This window comes from Panulirus ornatus, chromosome 73 (genome assembly GCF_036320965.1).
Source record: "Panulirus ornatus isolate Po-2019 chromosome 73, ASM3632096v1, whole genome shotgun sequence".
NCBI lineage: Eukaryota > Metazoa > Arthropoda > Malacostraca > Decapoda > Palinuridae > Panulirus > Panulirus ornatus.
The window spans coordinates 3,243,821-3,270,087 of NC_092296.1; the positions used below are offsets into that span (position 1 = coordinate 3,243,821).

General features: G+C 37.4%; 2 protein-coding genes across 5 annotated transcripts in view; both read right to left on the reverse strand.

Annotated features, from left to right (window-relative positions):
- Window positions 1-255: 255 nt before the first annotated feature.
- mRpL21 (mitochondrial ribosomal protein L21) lies at window positions 256-14,667 on the reverse strand. Its single transcript, XM_071661343.1, has 5 exons — window positions 14,529-14,667; window positions 13,366-13,530; window positions 7,967-8,130; window positions 4,869-5,025; window positions 256-421 (listed from the first exon to the last, which is right to left on the reverse strand). The coding sequence occupies exons 1-5, from the start codon at window positions 14,593-14,595 to the stop codon at window positions 318-320; spliced, it is 657 nt and encodes a 218-aa protein (XP_071517444.1). The 5' UTR covers window positions 14,596-14,667; the 3' UTR covers window positions 256-317.
- A 945-nt stretch (window positions 14,668-15,612) lies between these two features.
- Window positions 15,613-26,267, reverse strand: part of LOC139748316 (uncharacterized) — a 45,964-nt gene continuing 35,309 nt past the window's right edge. For all 4 annotated transcript variants that reach the window (XM_071661340.1, XM_071661341.1, XM_071661338.1 and 1 more), the window contains 2 exons: window positions 24,032-24,428; window positions 15,613-23,859 (listed from right to left, as the gene is read on the reverse strand). In XM_071661340.1, the coding sequence (XP_071517441.1) occupies window positions 23,725-23,859; window positions 24,032-24,428 (532 nt within the window). In that variant the 3' untranslated portion in view covers window positions 15,613-23,724. The remainder of the gene's footprint in view (window positions 23,860-24,031; window positions 24,429-26,267) is intronic.

The window sequence follows — 26,267 nt, forward strand, 5'->3', positions numbered from 1 at the left end:
CAGTAGGGGGAACTGTGATGCATGCTCACCCGTAGGACAAGGATCAAGGATTTTAATCAGACTACAGTGTAGACTGTACTCTGCACTGGACACCTGGGGTCTCAGTTAACCTTGGGTATGAAGCAGTAACCCTGAAGTAAAATCCATAAAGTGGTAATGGTGACAGACAGAATATCAACTGTTAAAATATGTGTTGATTGTTACCCTATAAGGGTAAACCACCATAAAAGCAAAAGGAGGTAAGAAAACTGGATAATCTGGAAGCATTTATTTATAAAGCTGCTACATGTAGATTTATATTTACAGTTATATAGTATTTAAAATATCCTCCCATCAATACCCTCCACTTCTTGAACTTCATTTATCTTGTGCATGATCTCTATTCGGTTTATCCTCAAGTAAGTGTGGGTCTCCCGGTGGACTGTAAAGAATAAATACATCAAGATATAAATTTTTTTTTTTTTTTTTTTTTTTTTTTTATACTTTGTCGCTGTCTCCCGCGTTTGCGAGGTAGCGCAAGGAAACAGACGAAAGAAATGGCCCAACCCCCCCCCCCCCCCCCCCATACACATGTACATACACACGTCCACACACGCAAATATACATACCTACACAGCTTTCCATGGTTTACCCCAGACGCTTCACATGCCTTGCTTCAATCCACTGACAGCACGTCAACCCCTGTATACCACATGACTCCAATTCACTCTATTTCTTGCCCTCCTTTCACCCTCCTGCATGTTCAGGCCCCGATCACACAAAATCTTTTTCACTCCATCTTTCCACCTCCAATTTGGTCTCCCTCTTCTCCTCGTTCCCTCCACCTCCGACACATATATCCTCTTGGCCAATCTCTCCTCACTCATTCTCTCCATGTGCCCAAACCATTTCAAAACACCCTCTTCTGCTCTCTCAACCACGCTCTTTTTATTTCCACACATCTCTCTTACCCTTACGTTACTTACTCGCTCAAACCACCTCACACCACACATTGTCCTCAAACATCTCATTTCCAGCACATCCATCCTCCTGCGCACATCTCTATCCATAGCCCACGCCTCGCAACCATACAGCATTGTTGGAACCACTATTCCCTCAAACATACCCATTTTTGCTTTCCGAGATAATGTTCTCGACTTCCACACATTTTTCAAGGCTCCCAAAATTTTCGCCCCCTCCCCCACCCTATGATCCACTTCCGCTTCCATGGTTCCATCCGCTGACAGATCCACTCCTAGATATCTAAAACACTTCACTTCCTCCAGTTTTTCTCCATTCAAACTCACCTCCCAATTGACTTGACCCTCACCCCTACTGTACCTAATAACCTTGCTCTTATTCACATTTACTCTCAACTTTCTTCTTCCACACACTTTACCAAACTCAGTCACCAGCTTCTGCAGTTTCTCACATGAATCAGCCACCAGCGCTGTATCATCAGCGAACAACAATTGACTCACTTCCCAAGCTCTCTCATCCCCAACAGACTTCATACTTACCCCTCTTTCCAGGACTCTTGCATTTACCTCCTTTACAACCCCATCCATAAACAAATTAAACAACCATGGAGACATCACACACCCCTGCCGCAAACCTACATTCACTGAGAACCAATCACTTTCCTCTCTTCCTACACGTACACATGCCTTACATCCTCGATAAAAACTTTTCACTGCTTCTAATAACTTGCCTCCCACACCATATATTCTTAATACCTTCCACAGAGCATCTCTATCAACTCTATCATATGCCTTCTCCAGATCCATAAATGCTACATACAAATCCATTTGCTTTTCTAAGTATTTCTCACATACATTCTTCAAAGCAAACACCTGATCCACACATCCTCTACCACTTCTGAAACCGCACTGCTCTTCCCCAATCTGATGCTCTGTACATGCCTTCACCCTCTCAATCAATACCCTCCCATATAATTTACCAGGAATACTCAACAAACTTATAGGAGAAAAATTTTATTTTTTTAATGGAACAGTTCTCTTTGCATTCTAAATCATTAATGAACTGTAACTATGTCTATATATGCCTGTTCCCTCTCTAAACTCTCATCAAAGGGGTGGCCACAGCAAAAGTCACCATTTATCCTTTTCCTTCCATGGCTCCCTCACATACACCATTACACAAACTTTTGCCATTTTCCTTTTCCCCAGTAATTCTTCCACTCTTACCTCTCCATGTCACAGGTGGTCTTCCTTGCACCCCAACCCCTTTATTTGTACTACCATTCATTCCTATTGGACTCCAATTGTGGAGTCTTTCCACATGCCCAAACCACCTGCCATATTAAATCATACATCCCCTCATTAATTTCTTCATTCCATCTAGTCATACTACATGCTCGTCTCTAAAAATTCTTGACCTCTGACTCGTCCCCTGTGGATGTTTTGGTAACACAGGTCACTGTGTTGCCACAGTCAGGAGGATTATGCTTTCCCTTAATCCTTTCTTCAATTCCTTACACCTCTACCCTTCATTATGCTGTTAAAGGACCCAATGACTCTTCTACCTTGTACTGCTCTCTCCCTTCTTCCATATTGCCAAATGTACCCAAGATAGCTCCTAAATACTAGAATTCTCTTGCACCTTCCAGTATCCCTACCCAATGTCTATAACAGTTTAGTACACCATCTATCACTATACGGCTTTGCAAAATCTGTACTTTGTTTCCATTCAAACATTATTACTTGCATTTGCATTCAATAACCCTATGCTTACACACATAAACCTTCTGTAACTCCTCTTCACTCCCAAATACAGAATCACCTGCAAACAGACTTGTCACCACCACATTCCATCTTTGCACACTTTTTCCAGGTTTTGCTTTCAGCTCTCTTATCACTCCATCCATATATATGTTAAGAAGCCACAATGACATCACACAGCCCTGCCTTGTACCTACATGTATACAAAGACTCACTTAACTCTCCATCCACTCTTACACATGCATTTTATACTCTATGGAAAGCTTTCACACCAACCAGCTGTTATGCTCCTACCCTTTATATCAACACATCCCATACATTCCACTTTACTGTTATACACTATAACCTTCTCCAGATCCATGAAAGTTGCATACGGCTTTTTAAGTTTTGTTAGGTACTTTTCTAAAGTCACTCACACAAAAAAGTAAGCCTACCTTTTCTAAAGCCCTCTTGTTCCTTACTTATTTTGCAATTCAGTCACTTCCATCACTCTTTCAATTGGTCAACACACTGGCATCCACTTTTCCTGGTATACTTAACAAGACTTGTTCCCCTTTAGTTAATATATAAATCCTAAGCACCTTTTCCTTTAAATAAAGGGGCTAACCTTCTGCTTCCAGCAAAACTTTCTCCAACATACTTTATAAACATTTTAGCCAAAATCTCATCCACTCCAAGTGTGCCTTTCCTATCTTCAACCTCATTATTGCCCTCCTTACCTCCCTTCTTGCTATATGCCCCTGTCCCTGTACTCTTTCCTTCCCTCCTCCATATGCATGTATGTAACAATTGCTGCTTCACCTTCTACATTCATCAGTTCTTCAAAATACTCGTTCCATCTTCCTTTCGCTTCCTCCTCTTGATTTAGCGAGTCCCCTTCCTTCCTTCTCACATTAACATTTTCACTCTTAAATCCACCTACATTCAATACAATTTCTTATTTTCCTTTTCACTTGACTTTCATCCAAAATCTCTATCTACTCTTTCACTGCTTTCCTTTATCAGCCTCTTTAACATTCCAGTTACACATCTTATGTTCTTCCATCCTCTTTAGCTGAACTTCCGTTGGTACATATGCCTTTTTTCTTCATCATTTCTAATCTCACAATCCTCCATGCATGTCCCTTTTATTCTTGTATCCAATTTTTTAACAATCTTTCTCTTAAAAGATTTTAACCACCTCATTCACACATGATTGCATCCCTACATTTACTGTAATTCCATTTAAACTTTCCATCACCCTTTTTTCCATACTTGTCCATGCATTTTTTCCCCAGCACTTTCATTTCTCCACTCTTCCTTATGCCATACCTTCACTTCTCCCTGATCCTCACTTCCACATGAACAGCAAAATGATCAAAGCTTCTAAAGAATCCTCTCATAACTCTGGCATCCAGCACAACCTCTCATCCACGGCCACATAATCAAAACCCTTTTGTTCTCTTCCTTATTTTCTCTTCCATGTACAACATATCTGTTAATCATCTTGTCCTGAAAAAAAGACATCTACAGTATAACTATCCTCATTTACCAACTATCTAGCCTATTTCATAAAATCCCAAATAACTGTGAGAACAAAAGTGAAAAGAGATGATTCAACCACTTAGGTGGATGGCAGCTGACAGTCACTGTTTACATGTAAAGTTTCAGCCAGTCACCTGGCTTGGGAAGGGTAGCAATCCAAATGGTATCTTCAAACTGCATTTTGAAAACCACTGGGAAAATCCTGTTTTTGCAGCTAACTGCAAGTTGTCATATCTGGATTTTCCCAGTATTGTAGCAAAAGGGTTAATATACCAAAGTATACTAAACACGTATACATAAAATTCATGGAAGTATGCAGATCCAACTTTCAATAAATTTGAAAACTCCTGGTCCACAAAAAATGCCTTATCTTAATTCTATATAGCATAACATACATACTTTTTGTAACAAATTTCACATGAATACTTGCACTTTCTTGCATCTTCAGTACTGATCACAGACTTCGATAACCCTTAAAAATCTGCTTCTACATGAGGAAGGTAATATCAGGGACAAACAAATGAAAGCCTCATTTGCACACATCCACTCTAAATGTCATGCATAACATACATCTATCCCATGAATATGACTACATGCAGACTTCTTCCTTTGTTTTGAACTTACATTTTGTTTTCCTGTTGTTTTTACGTCTTATGCTTTTGAAGAAAATACGGCAATGTGAAAGAGTTTTCTCAACAACAGTTGCTTCTATGTTGACTAAATCCTTATTTAAAACTGGTCGTCCAAAAAGGGTAAAGTCTCGTCCACCAACAGCTAGCACCTGTAAAGAGATTGTATAAATCGCTGCAACTAATACTTTTCTGTTGATGTAAGTAGGTTGGTAGGCAGCTAATGACCAGGGAGGTATATTACCAATTCTACCCACCTGGGTACTGGGAAGGTTAGAGATGGCCGCATAGTTACCCAGCACTTCAGTGGTTGTCGAGTTGCACTCCTGTGACTTGGGGAGCTGTCTTTTCTTTTTGTCTCACCCACACAAGGACTACTGGCATTTTGTCTACATACATACAAACTCTCCTTATCACACATAACACTTGACAACACTTAACTCATGCAGGTCATTCTTCATAGCCCTAGATTTCCTTGTGCTGAGCACTATGAGCTAGCCCCTCCTTTAGGCAAAATGGTAGGAGCAATAGTTAGGAAGAATAAGTTGTGTGAGTTAAGAGTTTGTCAAGTTATGTATGGCAAGGAGACTATGTATGTTTGTGGACAGAAAGGAAAGACAGCTACCTGGGTCAAAGGTGTGCAACTTGACAATCAGTGAATTGCTGGCTCACTAAGCAGCCACCACTGACCCTCCTGATACCCTGGTGGGCAGTACAGATTATTTACCTCCTTGGTAGTTGCCTGCCTACCAAGTACTACCATCTCTGACAATGCATGGATTTTACATTCAATTAATTTGCTGTGAAAAAACAATGTACGGTCAACCTATATGCATCCATCCCTTGCTATATATATATATATATATATATATATATATATATGGGGGGGGGGGGAGATCATGTTCTGCAGAAACTTTGTACAAAGAAAAATTACATATAGTGAAGCAGTAACTATATAGAGAAAAATGTGAAATGCAGCAGCTCCATGGTCAGCAACTGTGGAGTCTCCTGTTACCTTTGTGTTGTGTAGTTTCTTGCACTGAATAAACTTATCTAACCGTCCTTTACTTGTTTGTAATGGCTCTGGCTCAGCTACAATGACTGTCTTCTTTACATAAATGCCATAAATTTTCAGAGCTTTAGACCTATGCTGAAGGTTTGCAAAGGCTGCTTTGCTTCTTTGACTCATGCTCTATGTATAGTGAGCATTTCCTCCTTAAGTAGATTTCTAACCTTTACCTTGGCAGACAGTAGAGTGACCACATCACTTCAAATTTTCTCTGGATCCTTTATCTTGTGGATTGTAAGTACACCTATGCACTAACTCTCCATCACCAGCATCATCCCATTGTAAGATTTCTAGCTTTGTTTGTAAGGTCAAAAAGATTCTCTTCCATTCAAATGCTGCTTCTGGGGTAGATGTTGCTGGATGTCATATTAACAAATAAGCACAGCAGGAAGCAGGAAAATCACATTAGCAGGAAGGTCCAAAGTGCAAAAGTAGCACAGATCTACATACAACAGTGGTAACTGTGAGACTAACCTGCTGGCAGGAACTTTGCACACTTCTCTTGGAACCCGTTCACCCCATCCACCATCCCTTGCTGAAGTTCTGGTGCACTTTCACCACACAAACCCACATTCATGAATTATGACCACATAAAAAGAGGGTCTATTATAAGTTGGTTCCAGGCATATTAATATAATTGCAAACATCCTGCATGAAGTGAGGATTGGGCATACATTGTTCAGCTTAGAGAATCATTTGTAAACTAATTTTCTACTAATATGTGAGTCATCTGCAGTACCTTTACTCTGCACCATCCCAAACTGCCACTGAATTTCAGTATCTTCAATATTCTAATTTTGTGGCATACCCTTGATGTATGGCAATGAATGTAAGCAGGAAAGAGTCATAGGGTGGGTGAAGATTCTGGGAGTGCTGAAGTGTGGAGAGAGTTACCTGGGAGGGCAAAATTGGGTATACTTGAAAGTATGGTAGCCCTATCTAATGCTCCTACCTACTACCTCTACCTAATGTTTCTACTTACTACTTCTATCTACTGCTCCTACCATTTTGCCAAAGACAGGGCTAGCGCATAGTGCTCATCACAGGAAAATCTAGTTTTGAAGAATGAGCTGCGTAAGTTGAATGTTGTCAAATGTTACATAAGACAAGGAGATATCTTATTTTGTTTGTGGACAGAATGCCAGTAATCCACATGATAGTGAAAGAAAGAAAAGACAGCTACTTAAGTAAGAGGAGTGCAACTAAACCACTAAAGTGCTGGCTCACTAAGCAGGTGTCACTAACCCTTCTGATACTCAGGCGGGTAGTACTGGTAATATATCTACCTGGTCGTTGGCTCCCAACCAACTACTACCTACTAGTTTTTATATATATTTTACTGATTAGATCTTATACTTTACATTTATGCATGCTAGCAGCATAGCACATGCAAGAACAGTAAACACATCCTTGGCTTCCTTGATCTGTCACTGTATTCTATCCCCATGTAGGATATTCCTTAAATACAACGCCAGCACAGAAAAGTCTCATCAACATTATCAATCAGTTCAGAAGATAGTTTTTATTCTTAACAATACATCACATATTTCAGGTATCAAACAACATGACACATTTGTGCAACCCACCCAAAGAAGTTCAACAAGGCTCTTACCTCAGTCCTATGGTAAACCTGCTTGGCCTTATCTATTAGAGTGTGGCTGGGAATCTGTACATCTTTACAGCAGCACGGCTTAATCTACTTGTAACACACCTTATGCACTGTTCTGTGTTTAGCAATGCCTATATTCATCACAGTTTGCAAGGAATTTGAACAGCTTTTTACGTGGCTGCTTTGCATAAGTTGTTGAAGAACCAACCTCAAAACTTGAAGAACCAACATCAAAACTATCAGAATTTCCACGTTCAGCACAATCTTGAGCACCATTCGCTTTCATTCCATACCCTCAACACCACTACAGTCAACAATGGATCCTGAATGCCATTACAAAGACAAGTATGCAGATATGTTGAAGTAAGGAATATCAGATGAGACACAAGACTGTACATTCAACTTAAAGTCTAACCTTTTCCATCCTGATAACATCCCCAATGTTGGGTGGGAAGACTCCTTGTACCACTACTAAGTCTTCAGGAGTGATTAAGTGCTGTTTCCCTTGTACAAACACAACAGCAAACAGTCGTCCTTGATTACCTTCAAATATCTGGTTGTTCACCTTTTCAATTATATCTGTCCACAAAAAGATTATATTAAAATTTTGAACTCATTCTGCCATTCACTAACAGCAATTTAATACCCATTCTCTACATATTGTACAAGGATGTGATTTTATGCAAAATATATATTCATTTATTTATTTACTATTATACTTGATTGCTGTAACTGCATCAGCGAGGTAGCACCAGGAAACAGACGAAGAATGGCCCATCCATTCATATATATATATATATATATATATATATATATATATATATATATATATATATAAATGGATTTGTATGTAGCATTTATGGATCTGGAGAAGGCATATGATACGAGTTGATAGAGATGCTCTGTGGAAGGTATTAAGAATATATGGTGTGGGAGGAAAGTTGTTAGAAGCAGTGAAAAGTTTTTATCGAGGATGTAAGGCATGTGTACGTGTAGGAAGAGAGGAAAGTGATAGGTTCTCAGTGAATGTAGGTTTGCGGCAGGGGTGTGTGATGTCTCCATGGTTGTTTAATTTGTTTATGGATGGGGTTGTTAGGGAGGTAAATGCAAGAGTTTTGGAAAGAGGGGCAAGTATGAAGTCTGTTGGGGATGAGAGAGCTTGGGAAGTGAGTCAGTTGTTGTTCGCTGATGATACAGCGCTGGTGGCTGATTCATGTGAGAAACTGCAGAAGCTGGTGACTGAGTTTGGTAAAGTGTGTGGAAGAAGAAAGTTAAGAGTAAATGTGAATAAGAGCAAGGTTATTAGGTACAGTAGGGTTGAGGGTCAAGTCAATTGGGAGGTGAGTTTGAATGGAGAAAAACTGGAGGAAGTGAAGTGTTTTAGATATCTGGGAGTGGATCTGGCAGCGGATGGAACCATGGAAGCGGAAGTGGATCATAGGGTGGGGGAGGGGGCGAAAATTCTGGGGGCCTTGAAGAATGTGTGGAAGTCGAGAACATTATCTCGGAAAGCAAAAATGGGTATGTTTGAAGGAATAGTGGTTCCAACAATGTTGTATGGTTGCGAGGCGTGGGCTATGGATAGAGTTGTGCGCAGGAGGATGGATGTGCTGGAAATGAGATGTTTGAGGACAATGTGTGGTGTGAGGTGGTTTGATCGAGTGAGTAACGTAAGGGTAAGAGAGATGTGTGGAAATAAAAAGAGCGTGGTTGAGAGAGCAGAAGAGGGTGTTTTGAAGTGGTTTGGGCACATGGAGAGAATGAGTGAGGAAAGATTGACCAAGAGGATATATGTGTCGGAGGTGGAGGGAACGAGGAGAAGAGGGAGACCAAATTGGAGGTGGAAAGATGGAGTGAAAAAGATTTTGTGTGATCGGGGCCTGAACATGCAGGAGGGTGAAAGGAGGGCAAGGAATAGAGTGAATTGGAGCGATGTGGTATACCAGGGTTGACGTGCTGTCAGTGGATTGAATCAAGGCATGTGAAGCGTCTGGGGTAAACCATGGAAAGCTGTGTAGGTATGTATATTTGCGTGTGTGGACGTATGTATATACATGTGTATGGGGGGGGGGGGTTTGGGCCATTTCTTTCGTCTGTTTCCTTGCGCTACCTCGCAAACGCGGGAGACAGCGACAAAGTATAAAAAAAAAAAAAAAAAAATATATATATATATAAATGGTTGGTAAGGTTATTTAACGTATGTATGATTCATGGTGAGGTGCCTGAGGATTGGTGGAATGCTTGCATAGTGCCATTGTACATAGGCAAAGGGGATAAGAGTGAATGCTCAAATTACAGAGGTATAAGTTTGTTGAGTATTCCTGGTAAATTATATGCGAGGGTATTGATTGAGAGGGTGAAGGCATGTACAGAGCATCAGATTGGGGAAGAGCAGTGTGGTTTCAGAAGTGGTAGAGGATGTGTGGATCAGGTGTTTGCTTTGAAGAATGTATGCGAGAAATACTTAGAAAAACAAATGGATTTGTATGTAGCATTTATGGATCTGGAGAAGGCATATGATAGAGTTGATAGAGATGCTCTGTGGAAGGTATTAAGAATATATGGTGTGGGAGGCAAGTTGTTAGAAGCAGTGAAAAGTTTTTATCGAGGATGTAAGGCATGTGTACGTGTAGGAAGAGAGGAAAGTGATTGGTTCTCAGTGAATGTAGGTTTGTGGCAGGGGTGTGTGATGTCTCCATGGTTATTTAATTTGTCTATGGATGGGGTTGTTACGGAGGTGAATGCAAGAGTTTTGGAAAGAGGGGCAAGTATGCAGTCTGTTGTGGATGAGAGAGCTTGGGAAGCGAGTCAGTTGTTGTTCGCTGATGATACAGCGCTGGTGGCTGATTCATGTAAGAAACTGCAGAAGCTGGTGACTGAGTTTGGTAAAGTGTGTGAAAGAAGAAAGTTAAGAGTAAATGTGAATAAGAGCAAGGTTATTAGGTACAGTAGGGTTGAGGGTCAAGTCAATTGGGAGGTAAGTTTGAATGGAGAAAAGCTGGAGGAAGTGAAGTGTTTTAGATATCTGGGAGTGGATCTGGCAGCGGATGGAACCATGGAAGAGGAAGTGAATCATAGGGTGGGGGAGGGGGCGAAAATTCTGGGAGCCTTGAAGAATGTTTGGAAGTCGAGAACATTATCTCGGAAAGCAAAAATGGGTATGTTTGAAGGAATAGTGGTTCCAACAATGTTGTATGGTTGCGAGGCGTGGGCTATGGATAGAGTTGTGCGCAGGAGGGTGGATGTGCTGGAAATGAGATGTTTGAGGACAATATGTGGTGTGAGGTGGTTTGATCGAGTAAGTAATGTAAGGGTAAGAGAGATGTGTGGAAATAAAAAAAAGTGTGGTTGAGAGAGCAGAAGAGGGAGTTTTGAAATGGTTTGGTCACATGGAGAGAATGAGTGGGGAAAGATTGACCAAGAGGATATATGTGTCAGAGGTGGAGGGAACGAGGAGAAGTGGGAGACTAAATTGGAGGTGGAAAGATGGAGTGAAAAAGATTTTGAGTGATCGGGGCCTGAACATGCAGGAGGGTGAAAGGCGTGCAAGGAATAGAGTGAATTGGAACGATGTGGTATACCAGGGTCGACGTGCTGTCAATGGATTGAACCAGGGCATGTGAAGCGTCTGGGGTAAACCATGCAAAGCGTGTGGGGCCTGGATGTGGAAAGGGAGCTGTGGTTTCGGTGCATTATTACATGACAGCTAGAGACTGAGTGTGAATGAATGGGGCCTTTGGTGTTCTTCCTAGCGCTACCTCGCACACATGAGGGGGGAGGGGGTTGTTATTCCATGTGTGGCGAGGTGGCGATGGGAACAAATAAAGGCAGACAGTATGAATTATGTACATGTGTATATATGGATATGTCTGTGTGTGTATATATATTATACATTGAGATGTATAGGTTTGTATATTGTGCGTGTGTGGACATGTATGTATATACATATGTATGTGGGCGGGTTGGGCCATTCTTTCGTCTGTTTCCTTGCGCTACCTCGCTAACGCGGGAGACAGCGACAAAGCAAAATAAATAAATAAATAAATATATATATATATATATATATATATATATATATATATATATATATAGGTACAGTAGGGTTGAGGGTCAAGTCAATTGGGAGGTGAGTTTGAATGGAGAAAAACTGGAGGAAGTGAAGTGTTTTAGATATCTGGGAGTGGATCTGGCAGCGGATGGAACCATGGAAGCGGAAGTGGATCATAGGGTGGGGGAGGGGGCAAAAATTCTGGGAGCCTTGAAGAATGTGTGGAAGTCGAGAACATTATCTCGGAAAGCAAAAATGGGTATGTTTGAAGGAATAGTGGTTCCAACAATGTTGTATGGTTGCGAGGCGTGGGCTATGGATAGAGTTGTGCGCAGGAGGATGGATGTGCTGGAAATGAAATGTTTGAGGACAATGTGTGGTGTGAGGTGATTTGATCGAGTAAGTAACGTAAGGGTAAGAGAGATGTGTGGAAATAAAAAGAGCGTGGTTGAGAGAGCAGAAGAGGGTGTTTTGAAATGGTTTGGGCACATGGAGAGAATGAGTGAGGAAAGATTGACCAAGAGGATATATGTGTCGGAGGTGGAGGGAACGAGGAGAAGAGGGAGACCAAATTGGAGGTGGAAAGATGGAGTGAAAAAGATTTTGTGTGATCGGGGCCTGAACATGCAGGAGGGTGAAAGGAGGGCAAGGAACAGAGTGAATTGGAGCGATGTGGTATACCGGGGTTGATGTGCTGTCAGTGGATTGAATCAGGGCATGTGAAGCGTCTGGGGTAAACCATGGAAAGCTGTGTAGGTATGTATATTTGCGTGTGTGGACGTATGTATATACATGTGTATGGGGGTGGGTTGGGCCATTTCTTTCGTCTGTTTCCTTGCACTACCTCGCAAACGCGGGAGACCGACAAAAAAAAAAAAAAAAAAAAAAAAAAATGTGGGGCATATATGTGCATGCACATATAAATATCAACATATACACACATATATACATACACATACACAAACGTATACATAATACACATGTACATATTCATACTTGCTTACCTTCATCCATTACCAGTGCTACCCTGCCTCACAGGAAATAGCATCACTACCCCCTGCTCCAGCGATGAAGCACCAGAAAAACACAAAAAACGGCCACATTTGTTCACACTGACCTAGCTGTGATGTGTAATGCACCGAAACCACAGCTCTATCGACATCCAAGCCCCACAGACATTTCCATGGATTACCCCAGACATTTCACATGCCTTGGTTCAGTCTGTGGACGGCACCTTGACCCCAGTATACTACATCGTTACAATGTCACCCTCCTGCATTTTAGGTCCCTAATTGTCCAAAATCTTTTTCACTCCATCCTCCCATCTCCAATTTGGCCACCCAGTTCTCCTTGCTCCCTCCACTTCTAATACATATAACCTCTTTGTCAACCCCTCCCCTTTTCATTCTTTCTATATGTCCAAACCATTTCAACATGCACTCCTCTGCTCTCTGAACCACACTTTTTATTTCCGCACATCTCTCTTACCAGTTCAAACCACCTTACACCACATATTGTCCTCAAGCATTTAATTTCCAACACATCTACCTTCCCCCACACAACACTCTCAAGCCCATGCCTCACAACCATATCATATTGTTGGAACTACTATTCCTTCAAACATATATTTCAGCTCTTTGAGATCATAGGATATTTTATTTCTATTTGTAATAATAATTATTGAAAGTAAATCAATTGCTTAAATTCAAATGCCACTCCCAAGTTCATGAGAAAGCATAAAAATATCAATCAACTGAAAACCTTACAATTTGTGAAATCCCCCTCTGCCTTCGTAGGGTCTTCAACAAGTTCTTGTTGCACTTCGGGCTGCTGCAGATTTCTCTGCAATAACTTAGGTGTGAAATTGGAACTTCTCAATCCACTGACTTGAGATACTAGCGGTAATCTTGCAGTTACTTGTTTCAAAATATCTGAAATTCAAAGTAAAACAATGAGACGTTTACAATCATAGTAATACACTGATGACAGAAACCCATAAACCGCCAACCAGGGATGTACGAGCATGTGAGTATTGGGAGGGCAGGTGACAACAGCTTGTTTCTGCCTTTTTTGCCTTGCATTCACTTGATTTAATGGCATCTAGTCTGTCATACCTTAATACTGGCTATCTCAATTATATGCTCTCGTCACAAGTCTATTATTTCTCTCAGGGTAAACTAACTTGCTTTTTTCAGTGGCTTCATTATATTCTTATTCTTTGATTTCTTAAGATAAACTCACCCGATATACACCGGTAATTATGGCATTACATCACTGTGATGTGGAAATCTCAGAAGAAAATGGTAAAACTTCATGATAAAAGATAATCAACCAGTCTAAACATATTTATTTAATCAAACAGATATCCTACAGTGTAACAGGTTTATTTCAAGGACATTATGGCACGCCTTTTATATTCCGGTGAATAATCGCTGTTTCGGAAAACATTATCTAAAGATGAAACAATTTCTATATGTGTTGGGTGACGTTTCACTAACTACACTGGGCAGGGGTTGAGGATGGGTGTGATGTTCAAGAGGCTGTAGGAACTTAATAAACCCAATGGAAATGAGAATGAAATAATGATAACAAACAGACGAATAATTACAGTAAGGCTATAGACATATAAAGCACGTGTATTTGATACTTAGGTGTACACACCGTCCATGCCGCAAAATTGAGCTCTTTTAAATAAAACTCGGTTAATATCATTCTCTTTATTCATCTTGCGCTGCATCTTCACACAGTGCCTTGTGTCCTATTAACAGACCAAGTGTCATTGGGCTAAAGGAAGCAGTGCACTTCAAGACCAGGTACTGAACCCTAGTGTCTCCCTCTTATTCCAATACCTCCACATCCCTGGCAATCGCCATAAGTAGTAACATCACTATAATGAATATTAGTTGTTGTTCTTACATATAAATCTTACCGTTTCCATATATATTCCCGAATCTAAGTGTTTGACTCAGACAACGACCCCACATGCATGCCGCCATGTTTGTTTTGGTCGAAGTTGAATATTTTCACCGTCAATTTTCACAACAAATACTTGTATATCTATTAATAATGTAATAAACTCTATGTTCTTATTCAAATTAATTTTTCTTGAACGGAAAGATAACATTTAAAAGCTTGTGTATGTTTTCTTTTATCCTGTTACTTAATAATATTTTCACCGCAGTCACTCGTAAATTACTTTGTAATACTTTTTTAAGCTAAAATTTAAACTAAAAAAACAAAGGCTGTCGGTACACCCGATCCATCCCATGAAAATAGCATTGAATGTAATAGCAGAGAATCAGATGGAAATGAAATCCAAGTTAAAAGACCTTTCCTCTCGTGATTGCCGTAATACTTGTCGGTAAAATATCTCGTATGTCAGTCAAGTAAAAAAAAAAAAAAAAAAAAGTTAAGTGATGAGATTGTCAGGATAGTTCAACTGGACATCTGCCCGAAATACGACAGTCATTGAACTTACATTATTACTATATGTAATAATGCCTACATGCAGTCTAAAGAATAAACTTAACCACTACTATGGCATGAAAAAACCTACATGCAACCTACAGAATAAACTTACATAGCTACATAAAAAAAAAAACTTCGTAGACAATCTAAAGAATAAACTATGGCGAGTTCTCTGTATCCCAACCACTTACAATATTGTGCCGAATTCCATCCACTGTGGCGAACAGAAGCCACCGAGAACAAATCTTCGAAAATGTGGAAAATGCCGAAAAATATAATATTTTGTAAATGAACATCACTTGTTGTGTACAACGATGGATGGAAGCATAACTGAACATATATCTTTCCTAATAACTTAGTAAACAAAGTGAAAAATTAGTAAGTAATTATAATGGTGAGAAGGCCTTCATTCCAATAGACATAGGCATATGTAAATAGGAATGGAATTAGCAATAATGAAGAGACAAGATAAACCAGCTATGTATTTCATATTCAACTGTATACACTAAAGTTGCAACTTGTAGACAGATAATAAAACAAACTGATTTGCTAACAACAGTTTAATTCCTAACAACAAATCAGGCATTAATGATTGTAAAATATCACTGAGATGACTTTGAATTGCATCCCAACAGGATTATATCATCATAAAAGTGGTCTTTCATCTAAAAATGAGATTTCATGGTTACTAACAAAATGTCCAGCCTCATGTGAACAAAGAGCCACCATAACAAATCAATCATGGCATGACTTATTACTGGTAAATGTTTTCTATATCATCTTTGAAACCAGCTCTGTGAGAATCACTCATATTCTTGGAGAAGGATGCAACGTACCTCATACTAGGGTGCATACTCTTCTCTACCATGGGAGCATTTCAGGATTTGGTCAACACCTAAAGTCCCTAAAAACTTTTATAATGAAATATGGATTGGGTGCTCTAAAACATCCTACTTCCCTTGTTCACAATGAGTGTCAATCTGCAAAAGATATATGCAGATATTGTCTCCACTTACATAATGAAGCAATCATCCCCGTATGAAGGTAAATAATTTCACCTTTCCAAGGTTTTCCCAGGAAATTTAATGAGAAATCCTCCAATGGTGTTTTAAAAAACTATACAACAAACAAACAGATGACTCCAGAATATTTGTTACCTTTGATCTGAGGTTTTTATGCAGACATCTTTAATAAGAATGCAGATGCTACTCATAAAAATTTCATTTGTGCTCTTAAAGTTGCTGGACAATTTAAATAAATATTTTCCTCTCTAATGAACACAATTTCTGAGATCGGCACAAGGCATCTCACCTTTTTAAAATCAGCACACCTAAAGATGTGACTGAAGAGAGTGACGAGATTTTCCATCAACAACCATTAAATATCTTTACAAAATAGTAAGATCCTCCCAAAACTTAAAGCTACTTTCATAATCATTTTAAAGTAAAGACTGCATTCTGAATTAAAAATAAACAATTCTCAAGTAATGACAGATCATCCAGAACAAAAGTTTTCTTCTTTTGCTAAATATAATGTAAAGAAATATACTTTACAAAAGATTAGTATTTCTGCAATATAATATCATGTAAATGCATTACTACCACACAATTTTTTTCTATTTGAATGATATGGCTCCTAAAGCAGTTCTATAGCTTCATTTTTTCAAGCCCTTATGTTTATCATCTGACTGATCCACAAAATACTGTAAAATTTACGTCTCTTTTATCAAATATTACATTTTTGAGAGATAATAAAAAAATTTTTACATCTTAAGATGACTGTTAATATATCAGATATCTACTGCATTAATTCAAAAATGACAGTGGCTCAGCAGCTTAACCATTATCAATTTATAACGGATCTTGCAAACAATCTCTCAACAAATTTCACTGATGAGGCCAACTATACAATCAAGACAACAGAAGACTCAATTCCCATCATAACTGTGCAGTAGAAATAAATGTAGCAGGTATGAATGTTTCTATATTCAGTAAGCACATTCCTATGTTTAAATTTAGCTTTCACAATTAATATTTCTGTAAATTTGGCACATTCTCCATATACAATGTCTGAAAATTTTTACTAGATGCTGAGCAATGACCTTAGGTTTCCAGTATAATTGTGTGAACTTTTAATGTTCCCTGCTTATATGGATATCAATGACATGAAAACTATCAATTTATGGTAAAATGAAAGTTTCTCTAAATGTAAAATGCAAATCTTTGAGATTTTGACATGGTTACACTCACAAAAAACAATTAAACATTTAACAAAATATCAAAGACTACAATTTCTTTACAGATATGAAAAAAAATTACATACATACATGTTGCACAGAAGTACGTTCAGAGATTTTTTTTTTCTTTTACCAATTATTGATCATGAAAGATAACCTTATTTGAATAAACCAAGACACACTTCATTAGTCATCTAAACCCAAAAATACATCACATTGGTTGTTTGAAGACAACTATAAATAAACAACTAAATGCAACCAAAATTCATAAATTTCATTATGAATACCATAAATATTTATGATATTAAAATTCCAGGTAAAAATACGTGTAGAAAACATAACAGAATTGCTTTTCATAAAAACATAATAAGAAATGAATGTATATGATAAAAACAGAAAAGACTACCTGCTTGTGAAATACAACTGACATCTGGTTTCTAAGAGAAATATTTTCATGTCCACAAAAACAAATTAATGAATACAAAGGAAAATCTATAAAGCCTTTCTTACATCCAAAGTAGGGTGGTGTATGCAGTTTCTTCCATTAATATCTAGGCACCATACCATCTCTTCCAAACTTGTAGATATTGAAAGACCCAGCAGCACTGTTTGAAGCTTTTCCCAAAAATACTGCATGTTAAAATGATGAATGATGACACAAAATATTCCAAAAATTATTGGTAACATTTTCCCAAGGAAAATTCATCACATATGATGACATTCTATATCATAACCACACCTTACTGCCATACAAATTAAAAGTATCACAGATATACAGATCAATAAGATGAAAGACAAAAAATCCATTATCCATGGTATTCTGAAGCACCAGATCAGAATATTGCACACTGGTTCCATGTCAACTGTTTACACACACATATTAATCTTCACCATGAAGCATTTGTTAATATGGGTATGGAGGTGACCATATTGCACCATTTCCATTCGCAGATGGAGCATATACTTCTTGGTCTTGTTTCCCTTCATTAATCTTATCTTGGAAGTCTTTCATTAATTCAACTTTGGAAGACAATACCTTAAGAAGCTTCTTTGCTTGGGTAAGATGATAAGTGAAATTACAAACTTTAATGATCTTTATAATTCTATATACAGTCCTGAACTATCTTATTTCATATCTACTATTAATCCTTACCTCTGAAAAATTTCAATAATTCAATAGTAACTGCAACTTTTAATACTCTCATTTTATGCAAACTCTTATAATAAAAGATTAAAGAATAAAACATAAAAATATGTATTAATTCCAAGGAAAAATTATAATGATTATGAAAATATTTAGCATACTGAACACATAAAAACATTTGAAGAACCTAGTAACCACACAATAATCAAAAGTTTCACTTCAAAAATTTAAATTAAATCAACATTTCTTACGTAAAGCTACATTTAGGTGGTGGCACCCTCCTATACAAGGTTTTTAAAGCATCCTAGGCCCTTAAAATGTCCCTGAATATACCAGTAATACTGGCTACTCCATCCATTTATACAATAGAAGTTACCTGCTTGGGTTGCCAGGTCAGTCAGTTAACATGTGTTGTGGAATCTAATGCAAATCAGATATTACACTTCTGAAACAGAGATTATTGAAATATCCATTTCCTCAAATAAAATGGGATAATACTCTACAAAGAGAGGAAACAGTGCAACTCAGATTAGTAACTTTAAAAATTCATCTACTTATAATACTCTATAGAGGAAACAATGCAACTCAGATTGGCAACTTTTTCTATGTTCTATGTTAGATGAGATGGCACAGTTAGCTGAGGCCCTAATCAAGGCCATCTTATACATCTTATACAGAAACCCTCAATTTAACAGACCCTAATATAATGGATTTCAGATTTAAAGGACCAGAAACAATAATACATTAATTACTAATAATCTAAATGATAAAAAATTTTAAAAATCTCAAACACCGCACCATGCACATTTCATATCACACTTTGTTTTGGTCTCCGTATGCCTCAAGCTTCAAGCTACCATGTGGTCAGGTTGTATACAGAGATTTGAGACTTTATTTATAAAATAATTCTGCAATCCTTACAATTCAAAATTGCAGCAAGTGATAGAAGAGTTAAAAGAAAGCATATGAACTGCATATTGCATTAAAAAATGCCACTTAGGTTACATTGTCAATTTAATGGACTTTTGACATTAACGAACACCCCTTCCCCCTACTAATCTGTTAAATCATGGGAAATGGCAATCAAGAATAGTATAAATGAGGCCTGGATGTGGATGGGGAGCTGTGGTTTTGGTGCATTACACATGGCAGCCAGAGACTGAGTATGAGCGAATGTGGCCTTTTTTGTCTGTTTTCTTGGCACTACCTTGCTGAAGCAGGGGGTAGCAATGCTGTTTCCTGTGGGGTGGGGTGGCACCAGGAATGGATGAAGGCAAGCAAGTACGAATATGTACAAGCGTATATATATCTGTATGTCTGTATATGTGTATGCATGTGTGTATATGTATATTTATTTATTTACCTATTATACTTAATCCTAGCCTGAGCCAGGTACCCATTTTATTGACCAACTAGGGGTGGATGAACAACTGGGTTGCCTGTGGACTGACTGCCGTAACCAGGATTCGAACCTATGCGCTCGACCCTGAGTAGCCCTTAAATGCATCCAGGTCAGGTAGTAATGGTTAGAATAATGCAATCTAATTCTTAACACTAATGATAGTCCCTTAAATCATGAACTCATTCAACTGCTTGTTAATTTTGTTTCAAGATTAAATAAATATAGAAAACATTTTCGTGGATAACCTGCCAGCAGAAAATAAGTTGATTCAGAGATGGTATTATTTTAAAACTATGATGCCCTTTTCCTCTAATATAAAAGCAATTCATTAATGTTTACTGTTACTTTCATCTGGGTTACTAATGAGTGAAAATAAAAGTCTAAAACCCTAAAACAAAAAACTGCCCACACTGATGGTTACCGTGAGGAGAATATGAGGTTCTTTCTTTAAGTCACTGCATAATACTGTACCTGTCACTAACAACAGACATCTTTTAACTAATGTTGTCTCTTTAGTGTTAAATTTTTTTCTTTTATTTATGAATCAATTAAGAAATGAATTCAATCAAATAACACTTGATGTGAAGAGAAAAGGATGGGTGTACTCTACTTTGTACATAATCAATACGTAGTCTTAAGTTGAGTTTGGTAATATAGTAAAGTAGTTTCCCTATGTATAGTGGTTGCCACCAAGGATACTGTCCTGTACCTATAAACTTGCCTTAAGAAATACAAAAGGCAATTTGTAGTTTTCCTTAAAGGTACTAAAAAATCTTCCATTAACTAACTTTGGTCCCCAAATTAAAATGTTGACAAACCTGCATGTGTGATCACTGGGATTCTATTCATGATGAACATAACTCTCTGTCTATTGGTTACCAAAAATATACGGTAAATGTTATACAAGTTTTAAGGAGAGTTATCAGTAAAATAATAAGAATAATAATTCAGCATATGCCTAGGAATTAACATTTAGTATATACACTCGCATTACACAAGTAATAAAATAGTGAAGTGATAATACTTTGATAATAAACTGAAAAATTCTATTAAAAATATATATACGGCTGTCATCGCTCTTCAGCACTTCAAATATACTAGTTCAAGAGAGTTTTAAATATGCCCGTTCCTCACTACTTTTTAATATTCAAATCTATTGCAAATTATCTGTATATAGTAAAATATAAAATTTTTTGCTTACATTATTCTATTACTGCATTCTATAATAACTGTTTTGGTAATACCATGCTATATACAGCTGAATTCAATTATCATGGACTAAAGACAATGTAGCATCCATTTTTCCAGGATACATTTTACTATGCCCCACCCTTTCAATCTAACCTTGGAAAAAATTGAGAGTAGAAAAGAAAAACACTTCAAAAAAATTCATTGCTAAAAAATGTCATCAGTTACTTGAGAAATGCAAAATTTTTTGTACATATAATGAAGCTAAATGAAAACCCACTGATCACAATATTTCAGTTTCCTTATATGACTATTACTGATGTATTTCATGCCTTTATATATGCTGTGAGAAAGAGGCATGTCTCATAAAATCAGAGTACATCATTAATGAACAATGGCAGTGTTGTTACAAAGAAACCTGAGACCATATATTGAGCTTTATACCAATAACCTTTTTTTGTACAAGTCTGAATAAGTAAATATTCAACAATAAAATCAATATGCATCTGTTAACATGTGATTCTACAACAGTAAACTATTCAGCAATCACTTAGATACAAATAGCTTCAGTTTAACTTCAATTGTTTTACTTGCAACACACAACATTATCCAATTGTTTTACTTGCAACACACAGCATTATCCAATTGTTTTACTTGCAACACACAACATTATCCAAAAACAATCTTTGAAGCTGGGAGACTCGTTTGTGTATTTGTTCTGAAACATACCTCTGTACTGGCTGGAAAAGCAACATAAAAAACTGGTAAACAAATGCCAGATCGCAAAGACTGAATATTAATGCCTCTTTAAACGTCAAATTATCGGAACTCTTCAGCTGCCATAAATAGAGATACCCTGTACTTGGACATTGGTTGTGTGCTCTATTCCAAATAGCACACTAAACAGTATAATCATTAAACCAAATACTAAGACATAATAGATGGTTGAAAGAGCACAAACAATGCTCGTTTCAAAATGAACTATAATTCATAATGAAGCAAAGATCTATTCCTTATGTTTAGCAGTAAACTGGTCAAGATGAGCTGAGGCAACCATGAATTCCTAAAACACAGCAGTAATTCTCAATATGTGTAAACAGATTTTTATTTGGGCTTCTTTCCAATGGCAATGAAGCTCCCATTGCTTAATCAATATTTCTTAGAAAAAAAAAAAGCTGTTGACCACCTGCCCACATTCTGCTTTAACAGGGCTCTGTTATTTCTTTAAAATTTCAACAGGTTCAGAGGTATAAGGCTGAACTAATGTCCATTAAACTAGTTGTAAACAGAAATTATAACAGTTCTAACTACTATGATGATCAGTTTGCCTCCTGTACTATCTTGTACTCTAATAGGTTACGTTAGGAAAGAATGGCTCACTACCAGGATATCATCTTAACATGAAACCAGGATATTGGCTCCCTGAAGGTAATGGTCATATCTTTCAAGAAGATGCACTTACAACATCAACTGCAGCTTCAATATCATGTTATGACTAAGTTAGCCAATGGAAATGCTAATCAAACTCTAAATCTGCAGCATAACTATCAGATTCTTGAATATCCTTAACTGCCTCTTCTTCAGCATATGATTCTACTGTAGAATGCATCCAAGAGGTACACACAGAACCATACAAAGACAAATCAGCCCACTTTAGCTTGAGACTGCCTTCTAGCAAAAATACCTGTGCTTGGTTTTGTTCTTTTTAAGTTGACTACTACAACACAGCTTCAGAATGCAGGCTCTTTAAGGAGGGGTTGGTCAATCTCTTTCGGTGGTCTGACTTATATGGTTGTCCATAAACCATGTCTGAGTAGGTACTGAGGCATGGGTCTCCACATTTACAGTTATGTAATAAAAAAAAATCACTTCTAAGGGAGTTACAGCTGTAGTTAATACTGCAGACTTGAAATTTAAACTGTATTTCAGCTTCAGAAATCTCCTTTGGATTAATGTTACATCCTTGACATGTTCATAAGTAATAAGCATTGTAAACTGATGAAATTCACCTAACCGCAAAATAATATCACCCAATTTATGATGTACCTAAAATATTCTTTAAGATAAAAATACTTGTAAACAACAAGTATCACCATGTTACTGATAAAACAGCCATGAATCAACCCAACTCTCAGTAGGTCAAACTGTCAAAGTAAGCTCTAAAAAATCTGCTGTAAATATTTTCAACTTTTTACCTTTATGGTCTGAATTCAATACTCTACCATTAACACTTCAAAAGACATGTTATCAATATTGAACAAAATGTTCTTAAACACTTTTTCCTCAGGAAGATAGTAATATTCTTTAAATTAAAAGAAACAACTTTAGATGGAGCTAACAAGTGTGAAGTGGCCACCTCAATGCACTCATAAATGAGACATTCAACTACAGAGCCTGTTCTACACTGCATACACAATCAAATCTATAATGGACCTCATTTCATATTTTCTTTTTAATATGATTTTCCACTTAATCAGTTTCTTTTAAATCTTTCATGCAATTTACCTTTCAGTCGTGGTACAATTCAACTAATCTGTATGTCACAAATTATATAAAGGTTGCAAACTACTGAGGAGAAAAGTGGGGCAATAAGGCACAATATTTCCACTATATTATGGTGAAGTATCCACTACTAAAATACAAACTTTCAGTTTAGGTTTATAATTTCACCTAAATTATTCCACATATTAACTAGAGTCAAAGTCAAGACTGTGACATTCTTTGTCATCTACCTTTCTACGTTTACCCTCATACCTTTTCTTATTAACAAAGCTTTCAATCCTTTGTAGGGGTTCGACCAATTGTGGGTCAGACTCATGAACCTGTAAAAGAAACAAATGAATATCAGTTTCTCAATTATTCAACAAATGGGAAAAATCTTCCACAGTAATCTAATTTACATGCCTCTTAACCTCCTGAATGTTGAGGAACAAAAACCTTAAACCCTACTTTACTGCATCTTCCTATCATTTAGAAAACTATTGCATGACATACCTGTAAAAATTTTCTGACATCATTGATTTTTGCAAGAGTTTCCTTTGTTGATGGGATGGATATCTGCCTCTTAAATGGATAATGTTTCTCATTCTGCTCTCTCACTTTCTGCTCCTCTCTAATGTTTGTACAACTGTATGATTTTTGTGGATTACTAAGTTCTTCATCCAACTGTACTAGGGGTAATTGTTTATTTGTTGGCAAGGGGGAATTTTTTCCACTAATAAATGAAGATTCTGTTATAGTTATTTGTGTAGAAGATTCACTTTCATTTCTGTATGGATGAGGTGCTTTTCCTTTTGCACCAGAATATACATATGGATTGTCAACTATGTCGTAGGAATTCTTAATGCCACTTGTAGGATCAGTCTGAGAAACTTGACTGAACGTTTCATTCCTAAAAAGGAAACAAGAATATTTTAAACAAAACGATTTCTGAAATGAAAATGCTTTCTTCATGTAATCTCATACTTCTTATTCTACTTCGTGAGATGCAATTTGACTGTTCTTATCTCTCTCTAATCCACACCTAAGAACACCAAGGTTTTACATCAGTTAATTACAAATATATCTACCACTTTATGCAAGCATATGGCATAATGTAAACCTCTTCCTTTTCATAAAGCACACTTCATTTCCTTGTAAATGGTATTTCTAGCAGGATATCTATTATCTACATAAATTACCCAAGGATCTCTTTCCGAAGACTCCTGCAGCTAAAGGATGAACTTACAGAAGCAGAGAAAACATGGACTCCTTTGAGTGATAAGTTCTTTGACAAGACTGAACTCCCAGTGATAAGGCCTTACTGAAACTGACTTTTCACTCATGATGCAACTTCATGCAGGAAGAATCCAGTAACACCAGTTGTATAATTCATCTTCCAATAGCCACTAGTTTCTCTAATAACAGATTATTCTTTGCATAAAAATGTTCTCATTTGCAAACTTTCTTACATTATCCTTTCATGCTACTCCTTCCTTTCTGTAACCTCTCCTTGTTCCATGTACCTCTCACAGTCTAAACTCTGAACAGTAAAAATGGATAATTTTCCAAGCATACGTGAAATTAGGAGGCCAGATAAAATGTAGCATAAAGACGGGAGAAGCTTATGTGGTTTGAAGACATCATTAGAAAGGTACATGGATGAAAGTCTTTAATGATGATATGGTCGTGCAGAACACATGGCAGATGATAAGTTGGTCAAGATGTAAGATATATATTACATGGATAAGAGGTAACACTTGGAGAAGAGGTAGACTGTGCGAGAGACAGAAAAATATGATGATAGAAGTGATTAGATGTAGGAACATTTCAAATCTAGATGTTAAAGAGTGACTGGAGATAAGATGCAATGGAAGCATTTTGTGTATATAGATGGTATGAAAAGACTGGTTTCAATTGATTAATCTACTTTGTGTGAAAAAAAGGGAAAAGGCACTTTTATAAGTATACAAGTCTGTCTCTGAGTAACATATTCAGTACAAGTTTAAAGATGTGTATGAATAATGTCATGGAGGCTGTATGTACCTAAGCCCAATGAAAATGAGAATGGAATAATGATAAACAGATATACAGATAGATTATTACATGCTGTGCTTGCAGAAAGATACATATAGAAAAAATTTCAATTTTCTTTCATACAATAAACCAGGTCTGTGAGTATCACACAGCTGAGATATATTTGTAAGATACAATACCAATGAGGTAAATAGGGTGTGTAAGACAAGGGAGCAAATGGGAACTTCAGTGAAGGGCGTAAATGGGGAGGTGATAACAAGTAGTGGTGATGTGAGAAGGAGATGGAATGAGTATTTTGAAGGTTTGTTGAATGTGTCTGATGACAGAGTGGCAGATATAGGGTGTTTGGGTCGAGGTGGTGTGCAAAGTGAGAGGGTTAGGGAAAATGATTTGGTAAACAGAGAAGAGGTAGTAAAAGCTTTGCGGAAGATGAAAGCCGGCAAGCCAGCAGGTTTGGATGGTATTGCAGTGGAATTTATTAAAAAAGGGGGTGACTGTATTGTTGACTGGTTGGTAAGGTTATTTAATGTATGTATGACTCATGGTGAGGTGCCTGAGGATTGGCGGAATGCTTGCATAGTGCCGTTGTACAAAGGCAAAGGGGATAAGAGTGAGTGCTCAAATTACAGAGGTATAAGTTTGTTGAGTATTCCTGGTAAATTATATGGGAGGGTATTGATTGAGAGGGTGAAGGCATGTACAGAGCATCAGATTG

Bases quoted from the DNA above. Each gene is read 5' to 3' on its own strand.
- mRpL21 (XM_071661343.1), bottom strand. From the start codon at position 14,595: ATGGCGGCATGCATGTGGGGTCGTTGTCTGAGTCAAACACTTAGATTC. The intron at 5,026-7,966 runs GTTAGACTTTAA...ATCTCTTTACAG, and splicing joins ATGTTATCAGGATGGAAAAG to GTGCTAGCTGTTGGTGGACG. The intron at 422-4,868 runs GTAAGTTCAAAA...TATTCTTTACAG, and splicing joins AAACAACAGGAAAACAAAAT to TCCACCGGGAGACCCACACT.